The sequence below is a fragment of the Hippocampus bargibanti genome, linkage group LG11 (assembly GCF_051943395.1).
Source record: "Hippocampus bargibanti isolate YZ-2025 linkage group LG11, ASM5194339v1, whole genome shotgun sequence".
Lineage (NCBI taxonomy): Eukaryota > Metazoa > Chordata > Actinopteri > Syngnathiformes > Syngnathidae > Hippocampus > Hippocampus bargibanti.
This window is the reverse complement of record NC_142744.1, coordinates 11,832,977-11,858,809: the sequence shown is the minus strand read 5'-3', so window position 1 is coordinate 11,858,809 and position 25,833 is coordinate 11,832,977. Positions and strand designations below refer to the sequence as shown.

Below are 25,833 nucleotides of genomic sequence, written 5' to 3'. Positions count from 1 at the left end.
AAAAAAACCAACAAACTAACAAAAGCGTGCTTGCATCCCATTCAGCGACCAGCTCGGGGAAAACAAATCCAAAGTGCAAACAGTTGAAGTTTTATTCATTTTGCATGACTCACTTCCAAATACTGTACAAGAAAGAAGTATTTACACAATATTTACAGGGCGCCGCGTCGACTAAACACTCGCTATTGACATCATGCAAACACCAGGAGTGAACAATATGTAGTCTTAAAAGTAAACATTAAGTTCCAGTTGACACCTGAGTATAAAAGTCGTCATGATAAAACGCCCCATCAAAAGACACTTATTTACAAGTAACCTCAGTGCACATTGTGTGTGTGTGTGTGTGTATATATATGTGTGTGTGTGTCTGCGTGTTTTTTGTATGTGCGTACGAGCAAGAGACAGTCTGAGGTGCTTTCACTGAGTTTATGTAAACGGAGCAGGATGTGGCATTAAACGTGCTCTTTAGAGGAAGAATATCATCTTGCATCTTATCAAACAAGCCCAGAGACGAGAAACCGCTGCAGAAGCGTCCTCATACAGTTTTATTAAATTGACTGATAACCCCAATGGCCACAACAAAATTGCTATAACTCATTCACTGCCATTTAGAATTGATTCGGGAATTGAAAATATGAGGTCGAGCGAGATTTTGGTTTTTCATGCTCGGGTGCAGATAGAAGCGCTGGTCAGACCTCTGGCAATGTTCTTCCCTTCCACGAGGAGGTATCATTTCCCTTTTTTCCATATTAGGACTTTGTACCAGCTTTGGCTGATGTTTAAGCGCTGTACAAACCAATATGTATGTGTGGCATTGTATTTTGGACAGCCGGCCTCATTTCAAGATCATATAACTCCAGATCCATATAATTTAGGAATTACCTCTTTTTTCTAATGAAAGAAGAGAGTCTAAGGTTTTTTTACGGTGCATTGAATGTTTATGTAGTCCTAAAATTCAATATTCTGTGGGTTCTGGAATTCAAGTGACAATGACAAAAACATTTTTTCCACATCGCCTGGCAGTGAATGAGTTAATATTTGTGTGATAGTCTCAACCATATTTAGCAGATTAACCAAACGGGGGAAAACAACGACCTTAGGGATATCAACTGATAGTTTGACTCAATCCCAGTGTTATTCTCATCTCATCTCATTTTCCGTACCGCTTATTCCTCATTAGGGTCGCGGGGGTTGCTGGAGCCAATCTCAGCAGTCTTCGGGCACGAGGCGGGGGACACCCCGAATTGGTTGCCAGCCAATCGCAGGGCACACAAAGACATACAACAGTCACTCTCACACTCACACCTAGGGACAATTTGGAGTGGTCAATCTGCCTGCCATGCATGTTTTTGGAGTGTGGGAGGAAACCGAAGGACCCGGAGAAAACCCACGCAGGTCCGGGGAGAACATGCAAACTCCACACAGGGAGGCCGGACCGGGACGTGAACCGGCGACCTCTGCACTGTGAAGCCGGTGTGCTAACCACTCGACTACCGGGCCGCCCCCAGTGTTATTTTTTTACCTAAACATTTAACAGCATGAATTCAATAGTTCATTTGTTTATGAATCCAATAGTGGTTCCTTTATGAATTTGACAGCGTAAAAAGAACAAAGTGATTTATGAGGCAAAAACCTCAAGAGTAGTTGCAGCCAGGTTTCGACATTTTTGGTGTGTCAAAGGGAAAAATCAGAAGAGATTGCGCCACACATCTAAAAATAGACGTGGAAAACATTTTTTTGGGGGGGAAAAACCCAGAGTAACATTTCCTGAGTGCTACAAAATAAACCTGCGAAATGCAAAAACAAGTCGGCTGTCACATACGCTCTCTGAGTGATTATCAGTCACTTGAATTTTGCAAAAGTCGACAATAGCTCGACTCACGTTGATTCTTTTACACCGCGTTTATCTATTGACTTTCTGTGCTCATTGGGGTCATGAGCGGGCATCTACATTCCATTCCACATCTGCCGACCTGAAGAAGAATTCTACGGACGAAGAACAACTGAACACACATCCGGGCCGGTCGCAAGTGTGGCTTAACTTAGTTAAACCATAATGAAGAGTCACCTCAGTGTAACACTTAACAATAACAACGGTGCATAGGAGGATGTGTGACATGTTTATGCTCACGGCGTGCCCCGTCTGACAAGCTTGGTGCATCCCCCGCTCACTCTGCTCCACGCAGCTGGAGTACAGTAGTAGAGCAATATAGCTTGTCTAGTTATCAAAATAGTTCATTTATAACCCTTTAGCCAAATGGGGCCCTTGGTCAATTTTCATCTGGCCCGCAACCCGTGTCATAAAATCAATAATGTTGAATGAATAAATTGGGCAGTAGCGCTGTGACCTGCGTGTGCTAAGTGGTGCCATCTAATTAATTGACTGAATGAGCCCCAAGTTTCGAAAATGGCGATTTTCTAAATTCAAAAAAAAAAAAAAAAATCCAAAATGGCGACAATCAACAAAAGAACAATCACTCATTACAGCAAAACCCTTCACTAAATCGCCACGGTGGTTTGAGGTGTAATTTAGACCGTGCTTACAACAGACTTCTTTGGTCATTATCACGTCGGCTTAGTCATGCTGATGAGGTGATACCAGAGCTAATGGAGCAATCAGAACCAGGCATAGAACATTAGAGGTAATCAGACAGAACAAAAGAAGTAATCAGATTAGTTTAAGAGAGTAGTCCACTGCTCCCCCAACCTTAGAGCAGGGACCTATCCAAGCAAAGGTCTGTCCATTAGGGATGTATATAGGGCAGGTGTTACCAGCACAACTTTAGTTCTCTGACGAAGCTCTTTGGATGAGGAGCGAAACATCTGACACTTTCAAAGAAGTACAGATGATGGCTGAAGAAACCTTTTCATCGAAACAATAAACTATTGCAAAAAAGTTAATTAAAATGTAGGATCATCTTGCTCTCCATCCGCCTATTATTTAACTCATTCACTGCCATTCCCGACGTTGGGCGCCATTCCTGAATTTGTTCGGGTTTTGGTCTTTCTTGCGAGGGATGCCAATAAAGCGCTGGGCAGACCTCTGGCAAAGGTTTTCCCTTCCACCAGGGGGCAGCATTTGTCTTTTGTCCATGTTAGCGCTTTGTTCCAGCTTCAGCTGTTGTAAAAGCGCTATATAAATCAATTTGTATGTATTGGATTTTGTACATCTTCCCCCATTTCATGCTCATATAACTCCAGACTCATATAACTTGGGAATTAACTCTTTTTCTGATGAAAGAAGAGAGTTTAAGGTTTCTTATGCTGAATTGAATGTTTCTGTAGTCGTAAAACTCAATATTCTCTGGTTACTGCAATTTGAGCGAAAATGACAAAAACCCTGGCACAGGATACATCTGTGTCAGCTTTCAGTCATATAAGAGTGGTCCATTGATGAAAAGGTAATCTAATTAGCTTCAAGGAGTAGTCTACTGCACCTTAGAGCAGGGACCTACGAGAGCAGAGGTCTGGCACCGGCATCTCTGTCCATTAGGGTTATATATAGAGCCAGAGTTACCAGCACAACTTTAGTTCACTGACAAAGCTCTTCGGATGAGGAACGAAGCGTCCGACACCTTCAAAGAAGTACAGATGACGACTGAAGAAACTTTTTCATTCGTGGCACTGGAGTGGACGCATTTTTGCACATCGTCTGTCAGTGAATGAGCTAATATCAACGCAAAATCCTCTCCAAATATCCTGATACAGTACCGTCCCTTGTACTTGTACTACCCGTCATCCCCGATGGGTGCGCATCACGTTGCAAGAAACAAATTACGCACTTTCACAGCAGGTTGAAGGAACGACACCAAACCAAAAGGTCCGGAAGGGGGACACCCGCATCTCATTGGACCGCTTAAATACATCACCCCATTCAGTATGAGCCGGGTGGTGGCTTTTGCGTGTCAGATGGCGGAGAAATCCTCCTGGCAGGCAGACGTTCGCCGTGCGGAGGGGCTGCATTTGGTTAGCAAGGTGATCTGGGTGCTAAAGTTGTTGCCGTTGCTGCCTATGGAGGGTTGCTGGTACTTTGTGTCCGCGCCCAGGAAGCGCTGCAACATCCATCTGCGCCACTTACGCTTAATCTCCGCCTGCACCTGAAAGTGGGGGAGGGGGGGGGATATGGTGGAGGGATGACGCTCGCAAAGTGGAGAGAGCCAGTGATATAATAGGCCAGTAAACATTTTAGGCGGCTATTTTTGTCTTGGCTCACCTCTCCATTAAGGAAACAGTACAAGACAGCGACGACGAAACCCTGTCAGGGAGAGAGAATATGTTGCTAGCATTCCAAGTGCACTCGCATATTTTAGAGTGAATAATGACTTTGGGATGAGGACCAATTCCAGGCTCAGATAACAGAAAAGTTGGATCTCAGGGATTTTTTTTCTCAGGGTATAACGTTCTTTTTTAAAGCTCCTCATTCATCACTGATTGTTTCCATCTTCAGTGCTCCAGTATGTCTTTTGCTCTCACCATCAATTTCCGAGTGAGTGGTTTATTTTGCATCCTTTAAAAAAAAAAAAAAAAAAAAAAACACTTTCGGCCATTTTCTGCTATTTTGTTTGTTTTGCTACTTCTTTTATGTCATCAGCAGAGACCGCCATCATAATCTCAACGGTTGTGTTGCACTTTGGAGGAATCTTTACCTGAAAGGACCCGAGGATAAGATCAAACACCATCCTCAGTTGTGGGTGTATGTGATCCGGGATGAAGGCAAAGATGATGTAGTTTATCCCAAACAGAGGTATCAAGAGCAGTGTGGATTTAGCCAGTCTCCTGGGGGGGCGTTCACATGAAGAGACGTTTTATCGGGCCGGGAAAATAATGGTCACGAAGGATCAAACGACATTACGATGTCATGAATTAAGATATTCCACATGCGTTCAAAACTTACGAGTACTGATTGGATTCTTTTCTGCCGATGTCAGGACAATTCATTTTCTGTCGTAAAATCCGGATGATACAGATGAAAAGGAAAAAGTTGACCTGCCAAGAAAGTAGCAGATGACTCACTCCAACGACGTTCTTAAGAGCCGCGCGGTTAAATGGCACTCACGAGAATGGTGACGAGAATGGGGGTTTTGATGATCCACCAAGGTTTGTCATCAATGCTCTCCCAGCAGCTGCCAAAAAAGGCAACATGGTCAGGGACCGAATGTTGCTAATATCGATAACACCGGGAATGTGACGACATTTTGATATGCATGCTCACAGCTGTCAATCAAACGTGTGTCTATCTATCTAGTGTCTATGTATATACATATCTATTGATGGTATCGATTGACCGATGGTATCGATTGACCGATGGTATCGATCGACCGATGGTATCCATCTATCCTACCCACCAACCCGTCCGTCCATATATATATATATATATATATATATATATATATATATATATATATATATATATATATATATATATATATATATACACGATATATGGTTTTTAGGAACAACATGTGCTGATTTAGCATGGCAACAAGAACAAAAACAAAATGGATTAGTCTGGAAAATACATGGTAAAAATGGGAATCCCCGCACCCCCAGATGAAGAGACTGAGTGTACTTTGAGGGTGCCAACACTTTGCCGTAATTCCCCAACAGAGTGTGACAAAGAGAATGGAAAAAAGACCACCGTTTTCTTACCCCAGATCATTTAAATAAGCCTTTGTAATCACCCATGCTGAGATAAAGATGGTTGGAGCCACTGCAAACGACAAATAGGAATATATCATTAGATGCGTGCCGTGGAAAGAACCAAAATAACATCAATGACCTTTTTTGGATGCCTTTCTAGTTTGTGAATGAGACGGAATGAAATATTGCCTTCTGGATCATCTCAGCATAATTCCCCTCGGCAGACACGACAAATACGGAATATTTATGAAGTATTTTGGCGGCGTTGTGAAAATGGCCGCCGAAGAAAATATTTTGGCGCCTTTCCGGTTGCTCTCGCTTACTCGATTCAACGTCTCGGTGATGAGTAAAGGCAAGCTAACTTATGCCATAATAGAGATTCCACATCAAGATACCCAAACTTCAGAGCGAAAGACCCAAACCCATATAGACACCCGCAAACCAAAAAGGTTCAATTTCTTCATGCGCACATTTCAAATGCATGCGAATGCCCCCCCTCCAGATTGCTTTGATGGCTATTCATGATTGTTATGTCTGCCACGGCAAGATGGGATGACTTAAGTGGGCTGTTTTCAACTGCAGCTGCCTGCCGCAGACCAAACTACAGCAATGCTGATCCATATGTAAATGAAGGCACGGCAATTATCCTTGAGCATCAAAACCAAATTATTCGCTGAATACATGGTGACGTTTTTTTTTTTAAACCTAAAACAAGCAAGCATTCGCTTGACGCAGGTATCATGTCACCTCTGAGACATGAGACATCTGTGTACGTTGACATACCCCAGCCAATCAGGATGTACCACCAGAAGTACTTTCTCTCCGAGAAGAAGGAGACGGCAAGGAGGGCGTGGAGGTAAAGGCCTTCCACCAGCAGCCAGAAGTAACTGGCCATGATGCCGTATTGGAAGAACACCATCACTGCCTTACAGCCCACCTAAAAAACAAAAAAACATGCACATGCACCTGCTTTTATCTTTCATCAAGGCTGTAGAGCAGGGGTGTCCCCACTTTTTGCAAAGGGCGCCAGATTTGGTGTGTTAAAAATGTAGGGGAGCGTGTAACTTTGGTGAATGTTTTTACATATAAGAGCCATTAATGTAAATACATTTCAACAAGCCATTCTGTGTTTCACACAGAATTTTAATTTTATTTTAACTCATTCAATGCCATCCCCGAATTTATTCGAGAATTGTGACGTGGAGCGCCATTCCCGAATTTGTTCGGGTTTTGTTTTTTTCTTGCGAGGGGTGCCGATAAAGCGCTGGTGAGACCTCTGGCAATGGTTTTTCCCTTCCACGGTAGGGCAGCATTTGCCTTTTGTACAGCCACCCCAATTTCAATCTTAGATAACTCCAGACTCATATAACTTAGGAATGAACTCTTTTTTTCTCATGAAAGAAGAGAGTCTAAGGTTTCTAATGGTGTATTGAATGTTTATGTAGTTTTAAACCTCAATATTCTGTGGCTCCTGGAATTTGAGTGACAATGACAAAAACCCTGGCAATGGAGTGGACATCTTTTTGGACATCGTCTGGCAGTGAATGAGTTCATTTCTGCTGTCTTTAGCATGCGCTTTGGTTCATTTGAAACATGCCTATCAAAATTGACTCCTCTTCTTTTCCTTTCGGCTTTTCCCTTCAAGGGGTCGCCACAGCGAATCAGTAACCTCCATCTTCAGAGGTATGATACGCATGTTGACTACACATTGAAAATTGAAATCTAATATTTAACTTCACTTTTTTAACACAAACTTGTCTGCAACAGTTGAATAGAAGTAATTGTTTTGTTGATTGTTGTCATTTTAGGGAAAAAAATGAAAATCGCCATTTTAGAATATTGGTGGTTCAATTCAGTCAATTACTGTACTCATAATTTTTCTGTTCCTAATTAAGCCTGTAGATGGCAGCACTTAGCACACGGAAGTATCAGCGCTACTGCTCAATGTATTAATTCGACATGAAGGGCCAAATGTTATTGGGGGCTGCAGGCCGGATGAAAAGTGACCACGGGCCGCATTTGGCCCGCGTGCCGAACTTTGCACATGACAGAGTTTGAAGAATTTGGTTAGATTCTTTTTTTCTTGTCTAAATTTGCCTGAGTTGAATACATGTGTTACATTAGCGTCATTCAAAAAATAACGTGCACGGTTCAAAGCATGATTAGTCAATATTTTTTTAAAGCAGCATTTCACATGGTCCAATCTGGCCCAACATTCAATTGGGGCCATCTTAAGGAACAGTTCAGAGTTAGATAGAACCAATGTTGGTGGTGGAAAAAGAAAGAACTGGCCTTAACCTGGGCACTCACCAGCAATTAGAGCAACCACAAGCGTGGTGGATCAGCGCCATGACAAAATTCCTAATGATGAATCAACGATTGATCTCATGATACTGCGCAAGCGCTCTTTGTGTCGTGTAGCAACAGACGGCGCACTATTCTAAGGGCGCTGCTGTTCTAAAAGACACTTTTAATTCAGAATTCCAGTCATTGTCAGAACTTTTTTTCCCTCCAGGGTGATTTCTACAGCGTGTTTTGACAGGCTGAATTGTAAACTATGAATTGATCTGTAAAATGTGGTTCATTGCATTTGGAATGTTCACAAATGGCGGAGACACGGAGCAGCTGTGTTTGAAATGGGGAAAATCAGCAGAGTCGCGGGAGGAAATATCTCAGCTCTGACATTTAAGGCTTGCAAAGGTGATTTACAGCCAGCAGATCTAATCAACTCAGGTAATCAAGCAATGGAGTGTACCGTGGGGGTAAGATACGAGACACGCCGGTAACTTGACCCAGCACATAAAAGTGAAATAGCCGCCTTCCTCCATTAAACAGTTAAAAAAAACAGAAGCTTCAACTGCTTATTCCTTCCGTCCTCTGGCATGATTTGTCTTTATAATGACGAGCGCAGCACGAAGTGAATAAAAAGTCCGTAGCAGAAGCGAGTGTGATTTATTGACAAAAGTTCAGGCTTCAAGTTCAGCAAACAGGAACTCTCACAACATCCTGCTGGACAAATGAATGGGGAACACTCTAGAGGAGTGCAGAGGATTTGGCAAACATTGCTACGCCCAGCGTCGGGTTAAGCGAACTTTGAGACATCACTAAATAATCCAGTCCGAGAAATGCAGTCAAAAGACAAAGCGTATCTACTTTCGGGGTCGGGTCAATTGAGTCGGTGTTTTGGTGTTTTACTCACAGATGAATGGCAATTGTCCGTCTCGCCGACGTCATACAGAACGACGTCCTTGATGAAGACTGCGACGGCTTTTAGAATGAATGACACAAACAGATGCATGTGGATGTAGTTCCTTGTGCAGTGAAGCTTCCTGGAACACAACATAACCATACATGTTAAGTCTCACGGTTTGGTCGGGAGACTCCCGATTTTGGAGCACAATACTCACAATACTCACTTTATAAAGCAACTATTGACACAATACAGAGAGTTCATTTGTAAGGTGAAACAAAAGAAAATGTAAAAAACTAAACACCTTTTTATATTAATTAAATGAATAAATAAACAATGAAAGCATTTTTTTGTTTTATTAACTTCTAATTTACACTTTTGTAACGCTTACATTATTTTAACACGCACCACAGAGTCGCAGAGTACAAAAATCTCCCGATTTCTGAAACTTAACATGTGATGTACACTTTGGGATTTGTGTGTGTGTGTGTGCGTGCGAGTGTGTGTCTCCAAGCAAGCGTGCATTAAAAACAAAAAAGGTAATCATATGTGTGCAATATTGTCACGACTCCTCAGCTTTATTGGTTGCACAACACTGAGGATAAAGAATACATGCACACAAGTTTTTTTTTTTTTGTTATTTTGACTTCAAGACGGCGCCGCGAGAGTGCCTGCCTTTCCAGCAGCTGTTTTTCTACTTCTTTCATTCCTTCCATCTTCCTTTCGTAAATTTGCTTCTGTGAAATGTAAATTTCTCCACTGCAAGACTAATCAAGGTAAATCCAAACCAAATCCAAGTAGTGTGATATCTGCATTGCACCCCCGTGGGAAGACAGGTATGTCTCCTTACCGGAAGAGGCACAGTATGATGATGGCGACGGTGAGCGAACTTAGCGACACGCTGTGACCGATGGTGTAACCAACTTTGACCGCATCAAAGAAGTCACCCTGCAAAAAGACGCATATAGCGAGTCGACAATAATACGGGATGACGGCTAGGCTCGGGTTGCCGTACCGACCGTATCGTCATCATCCACGGTGCTGTTGGGATTATAGCCGCAGTCGATTACGTAGGAGTCACTGCTCATCGGAGTCCAGCCGTCTTCAGTGCAGGTCTTGGACAGGTTACCTAATGAGCAGAATGATACACGTGAGTCCCGAGAAACGCAGGCGTTGCATTTGCTCACACTTAATGATGTGGCGCGGAGATGGATTCTCACTGGAATGCCTCCAAATGCTAAAAGGAAATGGGAAGTATGACTGGAGGACGATCAGCAGTCAGAGATATAAAGACAGTTCCCACATACATTCGCCTTTATCTGTCTCTTAATTACTCCTACTTGAAGGAAAGCCCAGGAAGTCAGTCGGGTAGTGAGGTATTTTTATCCTGTCCTGCCCCTCGGGGGTACAAGGCAAAGATTCACGTACATGTGACGGATAAGAGTTGGCCCGTTGCCGTAGGATCTGCAGAAGAGCTCACTGAGGTACGACACAAAAGAGTCAGAAAGCACAAGTGGTCTTCATCCAGGAAACCAAAACTCATGCTAGCCAAGATCCCAAAATCAGGAAATAAATCTTTTACTACCCCATGTTAGGAATATGTACATCACCGTACTTTCTGGTGCACAAGACGCACCAATGAAAGGTTATTTTCTAACTTTTTCCATATATATAAGGCGCACCGGACTATAAGGCGCACTTTCAATGAATGAAATAAGTTTTCCTAATACAATATATAAAGGTTTTCCAAATATAAGGTGTTGCGTTCTAATTCCTGTTTCTCATCTGGTTCGTGATGAAATACCAGCGGGGACGATAGATGGTGAACAGAAAAAACTACTTTATTCTCGTGAAACTAAAGGAGCACATCTCTCGTCGGAGCGGGGAGCCAAGAGCACGAACGCAAGAAGAACAAGAAACAGAACAAAGCCCGCCCGCCCGCTCAACTAGTTTTTAAAAGTACACAGCAGCGATCTGTCGTCCAATCAGCTACGGACAAGTATTGGAAGTCACACAGCAGCGATCTGTTGTCCAATCAGCTACGGACAAGTATGTTGGGAGAACATCAGACTGAAAGTTAATATTGTTACATTCTGCTTTCACAACTATTCGACTGATAAGCTTCATAAATCCATGTAGACTAAACTAAACATGCAATAACATAATATGTACTAAGCTAAACATGAAATAACATAATATGTTTTCTAATGTGCATAAGCACTCTATCATAAGGCACAGCACATTATAAGACGCTACATTAGAGGCTGAGGTTACGCACTACTTCCACGACAGGGGTAAATTGAGTCGGTGGCTGGTGACAGTAGTTGCGAGACCTGTTGTGGCTAAATAAGACTTCATATATACCGTAAGGTGCACTTGTGTATAAGGTGCAGGGTCATCTTTTGAAGAAAATCAAGGCTTTTGGGTGCACCTTAGACACCGGAAAATACAGTAGTTGCTCGACGTGGACTTGGAATTGAACTAGTGATGGAAGAAAGCTGAAAATAAAATAAGCAGGCAATGGTTTGGGGGTCTCTGGAAACTGACTACAAATCATAGGCTCTGGAAAAAAGACCTCGGAAATATGGACGGATGCTAGAGTAAGGAGTTTTGTGCTCCCTCTTATGAGTACCAGTTAAGAGGTGAGCAGCAACATTATGGAACAACTGGAGACACTTCATGTAGGATTTGCCTGAGTACAAATTCAAGTTTAGGACCCAATTTCTGACTCTTGGCTTCAGATAAGGAGCCAAAATTTGTCTGCGCCGATTCATTTCTCTCATCTTAGCAAAAACAACCCATTATTTGATGTTTTTTGGCAGATGTTCCACAAAAATCACAGTTTGTTTACGATATTTGAGATTGAGTCATTCCTGGCACCAATGACATCCCCAAGTTGCCGACTTTGGCCTTGTGTTTGTACACAGTGACTTATTTCCTGCCTTGTAATGTGACTGATCTTGTTTTAAGCCCACAATCCCTTCACATTCTTGTAAAAAGGCCTAGACCAGGGGTCGGGAACCTATGACTCGCGAGCCATATATGGCTCTTTTGATGATTGCATATGGCTCGCCGATAAATATTACATATTATAATACATATTGTCGTTTTTTTCGCCGTTCATTTCCCGTTGGGGCTGCAGTTGGCGGAAAGCGCAATTTTGATTGGATGACACTGACCTAGAATGGCCGAAAGCGCCATGTTGATTGGATGATAGTGGCCGTCATGTTGAAATAGGTAAACGCCCCTTTAAATGAGCCCAACTTGTGCACTTCAGCGTGAAGGCACCGGAGCATTAGAGGAGAGAAAATGTTCTGATTCTAATTTGCAATGAAACAATACCATCGATGAAACAGTCGAATGTCAGTGCCATTTTAACAAGCCCGATGTTAACGTTAGCATCAACATACTTCTGCGAGAAGTAGATTGCAGATAGCAAGTGTGGAAGCTTATGAGCCGTGTGCAGGCTAGCTAGCAGTAACTTCGCCTCTGGACCGGCAAATTGAATTTCATTCCGATCGTTTTCCTGGATTTTTACCAAACACGAGGAACGGAAAACGTTCCATGTTAAGGGTGAGTACTATCACAAAGTTATTTTAAATAATACATTCTGATATTTTGTTGAAAAGTGGGCGCCCGTGCGCGTGTGTGTGCGCGACGCGAGCGTTTGTATGTGCGCGCGCGCACGCGAGCGTTTGTATGTGCGCGCGCGCGTGCGTGTGGCTCTAGCTGAAAAACATTTCTAAATATTTTACTTTTATGGCTCTCTTAGTCAAAAAGGTTCCCGACCCCTGGCCTAGACGGTAAGCAGTGCTCGGAGTGTCATTTCTCGGGTTACTTAAATGGCAAAAACTACAAAATCACTTGCTGTTATTTATTCATGTATTCATTTATTTCATTTATCTCCTCAGACGGCTATGTAAAGTTTGTAATGGGGAGTTTGTTAGCTTGACGTGCACATTTTAGGTATACAGCCATCTTTGCAAAGGTAACTCTACAAGCAAGCAATGACATATGTGTTGTTTGCTGTACCTTAAACATATGCAGCATGTTAAAAAGAAAAGAAAAAAAGCCCCCCGCAGCCCCAACCTCAACTGTCTTCAAGGAAAGGAGGGTGTCAAACATAATCCATGTACTGATTACAGTTTTACATTCCAGCAATTTCCCAATCTTATCACGCCACAGCCTTCATCAAGATGGGAATTGACCGATGATCCAATTCTTCAAAATTCTTGGCATTGGAATATGTTGGACTCCCAAATACCTGAGGAGAAGGAGCTTGAGCTCATTCAAAACAACATGACAAGACACAAAGGAGATGATAAGCCTTTGCTGTTCTAGTTTGGGCACCCGCTGGATTTGGCATGTTTGAGGGGCTGCCAGAAGAATGCTTTCATCATCCCCCAAGTCTGCGGCGTACACGACAACTAGGCGAGCTCAAACGAGTTAATCACCCGGTATCGTTTTGATTTTGTGATTTTTTTTTTTAAATAACTTCATCGATCATGAAGGGAGGGGCCATCCGAAATGAAGCGGATTTACGTGGGACAGGGGATGTGAGACGACCTCTTATCGTCAATGGGTGCTACAGCTTCGTGTTTGCTTTCAACATAGTTTGTAGCAGACGTGCACATTTCACCATGACGTCTCTGATCCACTGGTGACAAGGACTCGTTAATCCTCTCCTCTTTCATTTAGAACTGCTTCATACAACAAAGAGGGGGCAGAAAGTGCTTAACACATTCACTGCCGTTTACAAATTTATTCGGGAATTTAAAATATGACGTTGAGCGAATTCCCGAATTTGTTAGTTTTTTTCTCTTGTTTGGGTGCCGATAAAGCACTGGCCATGGCCCCTGGCATTGTTTTTTTCCCTACCAAAAGGGGCAGCATTTTCCCTTGTCCATGTTAGCGCTTTGTTCCAGCTTCAGCTGTTGTTAAACCAATATTTATGCATTGCATTGTATTTTTCGTTCCTTTGTGCCTTCATTTCAAGCTCATATAACTCCAGACCCATATAATTGAGGAATTGACTCTTTTTCCTGTGGAAAGAAGAGAGTCTAAGGTTTCTTACGCTGCATTGAATGTTTATGTAGTCCTAAAACTCAATATTCTGTGGGTCCTGGAATTTGAGTGACAATGACAAAAACCCTGACTCTGGAGTGTACACATTTTTGCACATATCTGACAGTGAATGAGTGAAGATTGAATAATAAAGGCTAATCCAATCAAATCCAAACATGTCAATTGTGTATATACATTAGGAAGAAAAATGATTTTCCAAGGTAGGAAACAAAACAACTGGAGGGTTCCGACTTTATTTTTGAAGACAGTCGGCAAACGTTAGCCGCCATTGGCCACTGTTGTCAATTTAAATCAACTCGGCTGAGCTTCCACTCAAAAGTAAGAGACAAATTTACAGACATCGTAAACAGGCCATGTCGAAACAAGATTCAACTGTAACGCCCGAAGAATGCCCGCCTTTCTCTCTCAGCTACATTTATGAATTGACCCGAGAATGTCAACGGTGCGGCATGTTGTAAACGATTTGCTCTAATTAGAGGGTGACTCGCCCCAAAGGGTCAATAACACCAAGCGTTGTCCAACTGACATTTGGGAAAACTCAATTGGATGCATTCGGGTGCGTTGAATAAAATGCACGAGGTTGTCACCCAGCTGCCACCGAATTTGTTGAATCTATAAGTCGTCCTAAAATAACCTGAACACAGCAAGTTCCTCCTGCAGAGACCTGCAATGATTTGTTGGTTTAAGCAGAAGTGAAGCAGACTTCCCTTGCCTGGCCTGGACACTCCTCTTTTCTTTTCACCACCCCCACCCTCCAACCCCGCGTCTCATGCTCTTGGTTTTGCTCTTTTGACATATGCCTAAAATATTCCCCTCTCTTCCCAACTCGGGATTCCCATTTTCCCTGGAGGCCTCGTCATTCTCAGGTCCTTCTCGCGACCCGGGAAACTCCTTTTTGCTGCAATGAGCCTTTCACTTGCTGGTGATAAATCCTCAGTGGGCGTGGCTTCATTGCACGTTCCCCATCATATGAAGTGCATAATCCAAGGACGCCCTTCCCCCACAGACACTATTCGCTCCTCTCACCTCACTCGACTGTCTCTGTTCGTTCACCTTTTCAATCACGTTTGATTTTTCCACAATCCTTACTCATAAATATTCCAAAAGATAAAAAGGAAAAAAATTGCATCAAAAAAAGTTGGGGGGGGGGGAGACATGTTATTTTCAATGATTTTCTAATGTGCGTCAATTCTAAGAGAAATTTCACAATTTGTGGTGACCCTCGGGTGCACTCTAATATTATGTTGAGCGTATTTTCCAGTGTATAAAGTGCACCGGAGTATAATTCGCACCCCCAATGAATGGTGTCTTTTCCATCTACTATAAGGCACCTTCAATGAATAAAAAAGCACTATTCCAAATATAATACAGTAAAGTCTCGTTATATCGATATTCAAGGGAGTCCCAAAAAATATCGATATAACCGGGACTATCGATATATCCGACCCTGTTTGCATGTAATTTTCTCCATGCGTGCATAGAAATAGTATCGATATAACCGGGACTATCGATATATCCGATATCGATATAACGAGACTTTACTGTAAATAAATATCAACAGAAGCTTTCCAAACAGAAGGCACACCACATTATAAGGCGCAACAGTTGAGGCTCCTAAATACCACAGTATCACTGTACTCAGAATGTGAATAGGATTAAATTGCATCCAAATATTTGTTCAGGTGGGTATTTTTTCTCAATGCATTTTTAATGTGCATCAATTCTAAGAGAATTTTCACAATTTGCGGTTACCCTGGGGTGCACTCCAATATTGTGTTTTTTTTTTTCTGATGCCTGTTGAAAAACAAAACAAAGACCCTCAACGTGATGAGTGTGCATCTAAAAATAATAGGATCAAATAACAGGTGAAACCATATATGGGGATGGCAATTAGCCCATTGAAATGATTACAAATGTCATCGAATAACGACACAAAGATGCAATCTTTCACGGATCGTTGACGTTTAAGCCATAATTACGGAAATACTTTTTTTTCATAAAGGTGTCATTAAAATCAATCAACAAGGCCTTTTAAAACAGCAAGTGAAAGCCGTGCACCTTCACATTTAGAACAGGCTAATTTCTCAAGGGTAATGAACCGTACTCCCATGCAGATGAAAAGCATAATTTCAGTGTAATTGCACGGAAGAAAGTAGGCACGATGCTTGATGACAAATTGCAATACACGTAAACCTCAAAGAGACTAATCTCAAAACACGCTCCTCTACAAAGTGTTGAAATCTCGGCTGTGTCACTTCCACATTATTAGCTGCATCCCCACGAGGCTAAAGCTTGGATTACAGCAGTATAAATGGATAAATAAACACACAGCATCTCTCCCATGACAGGGGAGATGTACATAATTGAGTTGAGATTTTTTTGTCCCCTCTTTAATGACTTTGTGCCATCATACCGGGTGATTTAATGCTGTGCTATGTTGAGGGGGTATATCAGCAAGCAGAAAGATAATGTCAACTTGTCATCATCTGACATCCTGTAGCGTGTGATGTTCTGAGGTCAATGATAGCAAACATTTGAAACACCGATAAAACAATAATAAATAGCACAAATTGCACCATAATAGCACAACTCGCATGCTTTCCGCAAAAGTCCAATACAATGTACGACTTTATATGGCTTGATGATTTGTCACATTAAGGGCCTTATCTTCATAGACCGGTGCTCGATGAATAACAATAATATAAACACACAAAAATGCATGCGTAGATAAATAAACACATTAATGCATAAATAAGCAGATAAATGGACAAATAAATAAATAACTAAATAACAAAATAAACAAATAAATACATACAAAAAAACATAAAAAAATGGAAATCTATAAAAAACATAAATACACAAATATATAAATACATAATTAAGCAGATCAATGGACAAATAAACACACAAATACAGAAATAAACAGATGAATGAACAAATAAATAATCAATTAATTAATTAATAACTACAAAAAAAACCTATCAATACATAAAAATATAAATGGACATAAAACACAACAATGCATAAATAATCAGATAAATTGATAAATAACAAAATTAATAAATAACAAAATAAACAACTAAATAAATAAATAAATAAATAAATAAATAAATATTTTCCACTGGCATTTGCTTTCAAGGATAATATCACATCATTAAAATGTATTTCTTACTTACGCATTGGAATCTCCCTGGAGAAGTAGAAGAGATATTTGGGGCACGGGATGGTGACCACATCCCCAACGTCAGCATTTGGCCAACAGGTGATCTTGTCCCACATCCCACTACAGCCTGGATGACACCGCACACAATCAAAATAAAACCCCATTGTGAGATATGGAAACATTTGTACCCTCAAACTTATTCAGCATCACAATTAGTGTTCCCATGGCGGCCCGAATGTAGTAAACACTAAGCTGCCATTATGACTCATGCAAAAGCCACCCCCCACTTCCCCAACCTCCTTTGTTACACACTCTGAATTTAATTCATCAGTTGTCCGAGACGTTCCACCGAGCATTTGATCTCAAGATACAGATGTGGGTCACCGCACATCAACTTACATCTGCTGCTCGTTATTTTATTGGTGAAATGTTAAGCGTTTGGCTGGTTGACGTAAAAGGCGTTGCTCTGGTGATATAGTGTCGTGGATCAAGAAAAGCTGCAGATGAAACAACCAATAAATCAACTCGAGCGTGAACGGGTTCAGGACGTCTCGAAAATGAATGGCTGGCATGTTTTGGGAAGGATAAAGCGAGATGACAAGCATAACTGAGATGCTAAGGACTATTGCGCTGTGTTTCTGACAGTGGTGGACCGTCAAGGCCTGCAAGGTCTTCTCTGCTGGCCGAAAAATATCTGACTAATGTGAATTATATTTTGTCCATGAATTCTTATTAAATAATTTGAAATTGTCTTTCGGCTTCCTTTCAGTACTTTTCCCCTGTTGTGCTGCTTCCAAATGTGTGTTTTCATATTTAAGCATTGAACCAATCACATTTCAGCTAATCATTTGTTACCAGGGTCATACATACCAATCAGATTTCGAGTTGGCAACTCAAGGCCTGCTGGTAGGCACTGGAAACGTGAGAGTTTTCGCAAACTATGATTGGCTAGCCACATGAATGATAAGTCACTAACCAATCATAGTATCACTAGCCGCCAGTGATAAGAGCATATTAGCTAGAGCTAGAAAACTTTATCTGTAGCTAGCATTCTTGTGTTGATACTGTATAATAGCAGTTTTGTCAACCCACAATTGCTGAAGGAGGAGAAGAAATGGCTTTGGTTGCAGATATATTGTTATAGCTATTTTCAAGACGCACTCTTCAAGAATAGATGGTTGGTACCAAATCCACCTTGAGCAAAGCTAACAATTTCTCTCTCACTATTGACAATTCGACCATTTCTCCCTCCCATCAGGTCAAGAGCCTAGATGTCATCCTTGACAGCACATTATCTTTCCACTCCCAGATGAATAACTTAACCCGATCTGCGTACTTCCACCAACGCAATATGAAAGTCAAAGTCAGCTTTATTGTCAAATATGCTAATATGCATGACATGCAGCGTAAAAGGCACTTATAATGACTTAAAGGACAACCAACACCATTTTTTTGTTTCCTAACTGACATCAGAAAAACGTTTTATAGCATCTAAAATACCCAAAACACGCAGGCTGATATTTTTAGTCAAATGCAAAACACCAATAAAAATGACTTAAAGTGTCCCAAAACTACTTCAAAACGACCTCAGAAAGTTTCCGTTTCAGAAGGTCCCGCCCCGTTGTTCGTGACGTCACGCCAGGACGTCTTGCCTTGCTCGAGAATCAAAACAATGGCTGAAGAAGATACTTTCTTGTTCCTCATCCAGTTATGAATATGAATCATATTCATTCCTCTTCAGAACTATTTGAATCATATTATATGATTCAAATAGTTCTGAAGTAGTCTTGGTGCAACACACAACGATTCACCATCGCGTTATTTATGTGTTTTCCTTCCAATTCCAATTCCAAGTTTTCAGACCAAACAGAGTACCCAAAATGCATTGTGTGTCACTTTGTCGGTCAGGGGCGTTCCAGACGTGACGTCACGTCAGGCATCGTTATCAACTCGAAAACAAGACTTCCTCCATATTCAGGCGAGTCTTAAAACGTACAATATAGCTATATGCCGTGGAATCTTTGTAAAATACGCTCAGTAGAAGTCATTTGAAGTGATTTTACAAATTATGGACGCAACTTGTGCGGATGCGTCGTTTGTCCTTTAACAAACGTAATAAACACGAAAATGCCAATTTGTCAATATAAGATCAACCGTCTTCGCCCGTCTCTCACCCCTCACACCACTGCTATCCTTGTTCATAGTCTTGTCACCTCCCGGATTAACTATTGCAATTCACTTCTCCTTGGTGTCCCTCAGAAACTTTTCCACAAACTTCAACTAGTCCAGAATTCTTCAGCCTGGATCATCACCAGAACCTCATCCTTTCACCACATCACCCCCATCCTCCAAGAGCTCCACTGGCTCCCGGTCAAATATAGAATCAACTTTAAAATTCTTCTTTATACATTGAAAGCTATCCATAACCTTATAACCATACCTATCTGACCTCGACCTTCTTCGAATTTCTATTCCCTCTCGTTCCCTCAGTTCCTCTGCCTCCCTCCACCTCTGTGTGCCCCCTGCCCGTGTTAGCACGATGGGGGACAGAGCTTTCAGCTGCTCTGCCACCAAACTGGAACTGCCAACATCCGTAACATTGATTCTCTACCCACCTTCCTTTCATCACTTTGCTGCTGTGAAATGTAAATTTCTCCACTGTGAGACTAATAAAGGCATATCCAATCCAATCCAATCCTTCAGATGCAATCTCAAAACCCACCTATTTAAAATTGCATTTTCTGTGTAGCTTTATCTCTTGTTTCTATTTATAATTGTATTTTATTTATTATTGTATCTATGCTTGTTTGTGACTGTAAAGTGTCAATGGATGCTACAGCTGCATGTTTGCTTTCAACATTTAGCTTGTAGTCGACGTACACATTCCACCATGATGTCCCTGATCCACTGGTGATAAGACGCTTTGATCCTCTCCTCTTTCATCTCGAACTGCTTCATGTACAAAGAGGGTACAGAAAGTGCTTCAGAATGAATGACTCTCTGTGTGGCATATTATTTATTATTCAGTTGTTTTTGTTCTTTTGCCTTCAAGACGGCGCCGCGAGTGTTGCTGCCTTTCCAGCAGCTCATCTATGTTGTTTTTCCACTTTCATTCCTTTCACCACTTTGCTGCTGTGAAATGTACATTTCTCCACTGCGAGACAAATAAAGGCAAATCCAATCCAATTACAGTAAAGTCTCGTTATATCGATAGCAGTTATATCGATAGTACCGCTTATTACGATACTATTTCTATGAACGCAAGGAGAAAATTACATGCGCGCAGGATCGGATATATCGATAGTCCGGTTATATCGATATTTTTTCAGACTCCCGAGAATATCGATATAACAAGACTTTACTGTATTACGAAAAGGTTGGGCAGTTGCTAAGCTAGCAAAAATAGCAAATAATATTGCAATTTTATGAGCTTATCATGAATCCACACGTTCATAGTAAGAATTTGAACAGGTTAATTACAATATTTCTTTAGTTTCTTCAAGTCACAAGTTATTTCCTTGCTTTCTGCACCCGCTAATGGACATGTAGTAAATCACACAACAATCGCAGCTGTATATTGATTCAGACGTAACACTGCTGAAGGCGTAGCGATGAAATCCACGGCACTCCACTGGTTGCTGGTAGGGAATGGGCTGTGATTAAAAAAATGTACCCCTATCAACTGCTTTGATCACTGATCGGTTAATCCATCCTTCATTTTTTGTAATTGGATGATTTAGTGAGCAAGATTACATTTGGAGTTTGAGCTGTTTTGTTTCACGGACGTTCCGAGAAATGTATTGCGCGGTTTGACCGATGATGAATTGTGTTGTCTAGCAAACACAATTGTTTGATATAATGTTGTTGTTTGAATACAAATGTGCCATATTGGTTCTTGAAGGGACCCTTCATTAACATAAAAACTCCGATTAACGAAGTTTGTTGATTTAGGGATTTGAGCTAAGCCCACACGACAAGGGTCTGGCAGCAGGAGCAAAAGCGTGTGCAACCATGCAAGATACAATGCCAGGGGAGGTTTGAACAAGGTTTGTTGTCTTTTGAGCCTGTTTTGTCACTTCCAACCTTACATTCTGTGGAATTAGCAAATAAGAATGAGGCAAGAATATAAGAAAGGTTGCCGTTCCAAAAGGCGACATACCTGATGTTTTGTTCTCGATTTGAGCCTGGCACGACTCTTTTTCCCTGTCGAGCTCCGTCATCATGTCGCACATCTGATTCTGCATGCAAAACGCCTGTGAAGCAAACAGATGCCATCTCATTCTTTGACGGATGATGCGAAACCTCAAGTGAAAGGAAGGAGATGATTTTTTTTCTTGAGTGCTTTTCATATTGAGGTAAAATCGTATTGATTGTCTGCCGAAAATGAGCCCAGGCGTGAAGCGGCATACACCGATTTGAACTATCCATCCATCCATTTTCCGTACCGCTTATTGCTTATTAGGGTTGCGGGGGGTGCTGGAACCTATCCCAGCCGTCTTCGGGCACTGGGCGGGGGACACCCTGAATTGGTTGCCATCCAATGGCAGGGTACACTAAGACACTAAGACAAACATTCACTCTCACACCTTGGGACAATTTCTGAGGGTTCAATCAGCCTGCCACGCATGTTTTTGGAATGTGGGAGAAAACTGGAAGATCTGGGGAAAACCGACGCGGGCCCGGGGAGAACATGCAAATTCCACACAGGTAGGCCGGACCGGGTGTTGAACTCACAACCGCTGCACTGTGAAGGTGGCGTGCTACCCACTTGACCACTGCCGCCCCGATTCAAACTAGGAAGTTTTAAGTCATTCACTGCCATTTCCAATGTTTTTTCGGGAATCGAAAACATGACATGGAGCGCCATTCCCAAATGTGTTCGCGTTTTGCTTTCGGGGCAGTGACGTGCAGTCAGTGGAGGCAGGTGAGGCAGTGCCTCACCTGTCATCATGGAAAGCTGTCATGGAAATATCAAATGAAAAAATAAATTAAACAGTTAGATGTATTTAGTGATTTGTACTTTAAAGTTCTTGTCCATTTAACTTCACCGTTTTAGGATTTTTTTCAAAATCGCTGAATTTTCACATTTACCGTTCAAATACTAAGTAGAGACGAGCGGTGACATCATTGATGACGTCAGTGCCTCACCAGCCATGAACCTCACCGCACGTCACTGTTTCGGGGGTACCAATGCAGCAACTGTCAGACCTCTGGCAATGTTTTTTTTCCCCTTCAACGAGGTGGCAGCATTTCCTCTTTTCCCATATTAGCGCTTTGTTCCAGCTTCAGCTATTGTAAAAGCGCTATATCAACCAATAAGTATTTATTGCATTGTATTTAGGACAGCCGCCCTCATTTCAAGCTCATATAACTCCACCCCCATGTATTTTTTTTACCCCATGAAACAGGTTTCTTACGCTGTATTGAATGTTAATGTAGGCCTAAAACTCAATATTCTGTGGGTCCTGCAATTTGAGTGAAAATATAAAAACACTGGCACTGGAGTGGATACATTTTTGTGCATCGTCCGGCAGTGAATGAGTTCATAAGCACCAATGCGTATGTGGAACTGTTGCGGCTTGGAATTGAAGCGGATTTTGGGGCAGGAGATGTGAGACAATCTCTTTTCGTCAATGGATGCTACAGCTGCGTGTACGCTTTCAACATTTAGCTTGTAGTCAACGTGCACGTTCCACCATGATGTCCCTGATCCACTGGTGGAAAGACGCTTTGATCATCTCCTCTTTCATCTAGATCTGCTTCAGAGTGATAGTGTTTTTATACACATCCGTAAACATCCTTTTTCCAACAAAGAGGGTACAGAAAGTGCTTCAGAATGAATGACTCTCTGTGTCTTTGTGTTGTCATATTATTTGTTATTTAGTTTTTTTTTTTGTTCTTTTCACTTCAAGACGGCGCCGCGAGAGTGGCTGCCTTTCCAGCAGCTCAGGTATTGTGTTTTTCTACTGTCATTCCTTTCATCACTTTGCTGCTGTGAAATGTAAATTTCTCCACTGCAAGACTGATAAAGGCAAATTCAATCCAAATCCAATCCAAATGCATTTTTTTTGTTTGAGGTGTCACTCAGAGTTAAAAATATGGTCCTTGATTACCTTTCTGCCTGAATTTGCTTCTCTGAAGAAAAATCTCATGCTCTTGGCCTTTTGGGGAAAATCGGGCATTTGGCGAGAAACCGCCTGATTTTAACAGCCGATATCCATATCCCCAGAACCAAATCAGCTAGAAATTATATTTTTTTCTGATGAAAGAGGAGAGTCTAAGGTTTCTTCCGCTGTATTGGATGTTTATGTAGTCCTAAAACTCAATATTCTGTGGGTCCTGGAATCTGAGTGAAAATGACAAAAACCCTGGCACCGGAGTGGACACATTTTTGTACATCATCTGGCAATTAACGGGTTAATTGATTCAATAACACAATGTTGAATTTACTGGCCGTCTTTTGCAGTGGAGGTCATTTGAAGAAGGTTTCACACAGTTTTATTTTATTCTAACAAACACACGGAAAGATAATTATGCTTATTGTGATGTTGACAATTACATGAAATGATGTCCCAAGGACTCATGACCCACCGACATTCACAGTAAAGTGCCATATTTTAGTTTTGGACCCTGACTGTAGAATCCGCACGTAAATCCGACATGCTTCTCCACAGGAGACCGATGTAGCTAAGGACGCTGGAAACCACTAAACGAGGAGATAGACGAAGGAGGCTGTTGCCATGGTGTCGTGCTGAGCGGGCCATTACATCCCTGATCCAAACGGGGCATAAAAACAAGTGTCAGCGACAGGCCATTAGACTGTTTGAAATTGTCAATGCCCATCACAAAGAATGACCGAGTCTTTGTTTTGTGTTACAATGATGGAGAAAGACAAGATAATCCCCCGTTAGGGCAAAACAAGTTTATAAAAACACCATCAGGGGGATATTATTTCTAATGTTCGGGTTTCAAAAAAAATATCAAGAAGTTATTAAAACCAAACAATGCTCGGGTGGATGAGTGTGCTGTTCCTATTTCTCCGACACACTTCTCACAACTCATCCAAAACAAACCGTCTCACTAATCGCGCGCGCATTGCAGCTGCGAAGTTCATATTGAACGTTATTTGGTGGAAAGGGGGTGAGCGTTCCCGAAAGGTCGGTTGTGTGTATGGTTGGTTGTACTTACAGGTTGCAGCAGCACGCAGGACATAAGGACTAAAAAGCTCCTTAAAAGTTCCCCAAACATGTCCCTGAAGATGTGTCTTGCTCAGCCCCCCCCTAAAAAAATGAATGTTTCGTCAAAAAATATATCTAATTCTACATACAGTAGGACTGGATTTGGAACAATTCCTCCCAACCGACGTGTGCGTTCTTGCGCGTGGAGAGCAGCGCCAATGCACCAGCGCGTTTCAGTGAAGCGCTTCTCCTCCCACAAAGTGCCCCCCCCCTACACTCCTCACCCTCCAAATAACCAATGGAAGCCGTTCTCTGGGTGGCAGGGCACACCTTCCATTACACTTCCTTCATCGTTTGTTGCTTTAAATGTATCATTTCGATCCAACGTTTATGTTAGGAGATAATATACGAAGGTGTGCAGTAGATAACGCTCAGTTATTTTCAAGGTGCAATGAAAATGTACTTTATTCGAGAGTTGGATGTCATTGGATTCGATTAGATTAGCCTGTATTAGTTTCGGAGTGGAAAAATGTATATCTCGCAGCAGCAAAGTGATGAAAGTAAGAGGAAGATGAAAGGAAAAAGTAGAAAAACAAAATACAGGATCTGCTGTAAAGGCAGCCACTTCCGCAGCACCCTCTTGAAGTCAAAACAACAACAACAAACAAAATAACAAATAATGTAACACAACACAAAAGACACAGACAGTCATTCAAATTTAAACACTGTCTGCACCATCTTTGTTGGATAAAGCAGTTGTAGATGAAAGAGAGGATCAAAGCGTCCTTTCCACATGAAAATGCTGCCCATTACAGGTGCAAAAAGCACAATTGCCCCTAAACTGTCCAGCGATGACAGTCAAATGGCACTGACATTCCTCCCAATCAAAAACAGAGCTGGCATATTCGTGCTGCTGATCTACAGCAGCAAAATAAAGGGGTGGGTGTGGGGGGTCAATGATAAAACAAAGTATTCTATGCACACAAAAAAAATGTCAGGAGACTGAAATGTACAACTGCACAAAAAGTATCATATAAAGAACTGCACATAATAAAAAACAGTGCTGGCATATTTGTGCTGCCAAAAAGGCGCAACAGCTCGGCACATTCTCCCCCTTGATAAATGTTGTGGCCAAAAATTCTGAAAAACAATCCACAACCGTTCCACACGACGCACGAGAATACAAAGTAACAATTGAAAAAACACAAAGACAAAAAAAACCAGCAAGGGTCGTAAGAGCACTTGCCGACAGCTGCCTCCTCGGGCACCATCTTGTCTTCACACATTAGCTACATGTATGTATCGAACGCAACATTTGACATGTGGGTTTTCACTCGCCCGTTTTTACAGCCAGTGGATGACTCAGCGAGGCTTACAAATGCTTTGATGAATGTCAGAATCCTAACGGGATTGGAAATCATGCACGCTGTTGTTCTGGGTAAACTGGAGGAATTTGTCTGCTTACTGTACAGTCCTTTTGAAATGTTAACGTTTGAAAGATACATGTTCATATTGAGCTATTCCCCAAAACTAAAAGGTCTTTGTGTCATCTTTCATCTCATGCGCATGACAGAACC

The 25,833-nt window shown here is 41.8% G+C and overlaps 1 protein-coding gene across 1 annotated transcript; it reads right to left on the bottom strand.

Moving 5' to 3' along the window:
- Positions 1–103: 103 nt before the first annotated feature.
- LOC148891614 (vasoactive intestinal polypeptide receptor-like) lies at positions 104–24,456 on the bottom strand. Its single transcript, XM_089007664.1, has 13 exons — positions 24,267–24,456; positions 21,238–21,331; positions 17,092–17,205; positions 9,850–9,959; positions 9,681–9,778; positions 8,840–8,969; positions 6,424–6,577; positions 5,650–5,710; positions 5,057–5,123; positions 4,895–4,986; positions 4,647–4,776; positions 4,214–4,255; positions 104–4,097 (listed from the first exon to the last, which is right to left on the bottom strand). The coding sequence occupies exons 1-13, from the start codon at positions 24,324–24,326 to the stop codon at positions 3,906–3,908; spliced, it is 1,344 nt and encodes a 447-aa protein (XP_088863790.1). The 5' UTR covers positions 24,327–24,456; the 3' UTR covers positions 104–3,905.
- Between the last annotated feature and the right edge of the window lie 1,377 nt (positions 24,457–25,833).

Bases quoted from the DNA above. Each gene is read 5' to 3' on its own strand.
- LOC148891614 (XM_089007664.1), bottom strand. From the start codon at position 24,326: ATGTTTGGGGAACTTTTAAGGAGCTTTTTAGTCCTTATGTCCTGCGTG. The intron at 17,206-21,237 runs GTATGTCGCCTT...GGTGTCATCCAG, and splicing joins AATCGAGAACAAAACATCAG to GCTGTAGTGGGATGTGGGAC. The intron at 8,970-9,680 runs GTAAGGAGACAT...GTTGTGTTCCAG, and splicing joins ATCATACTGTGCCTCTTCCG to GAAGCTTCACTGCACAAGGA.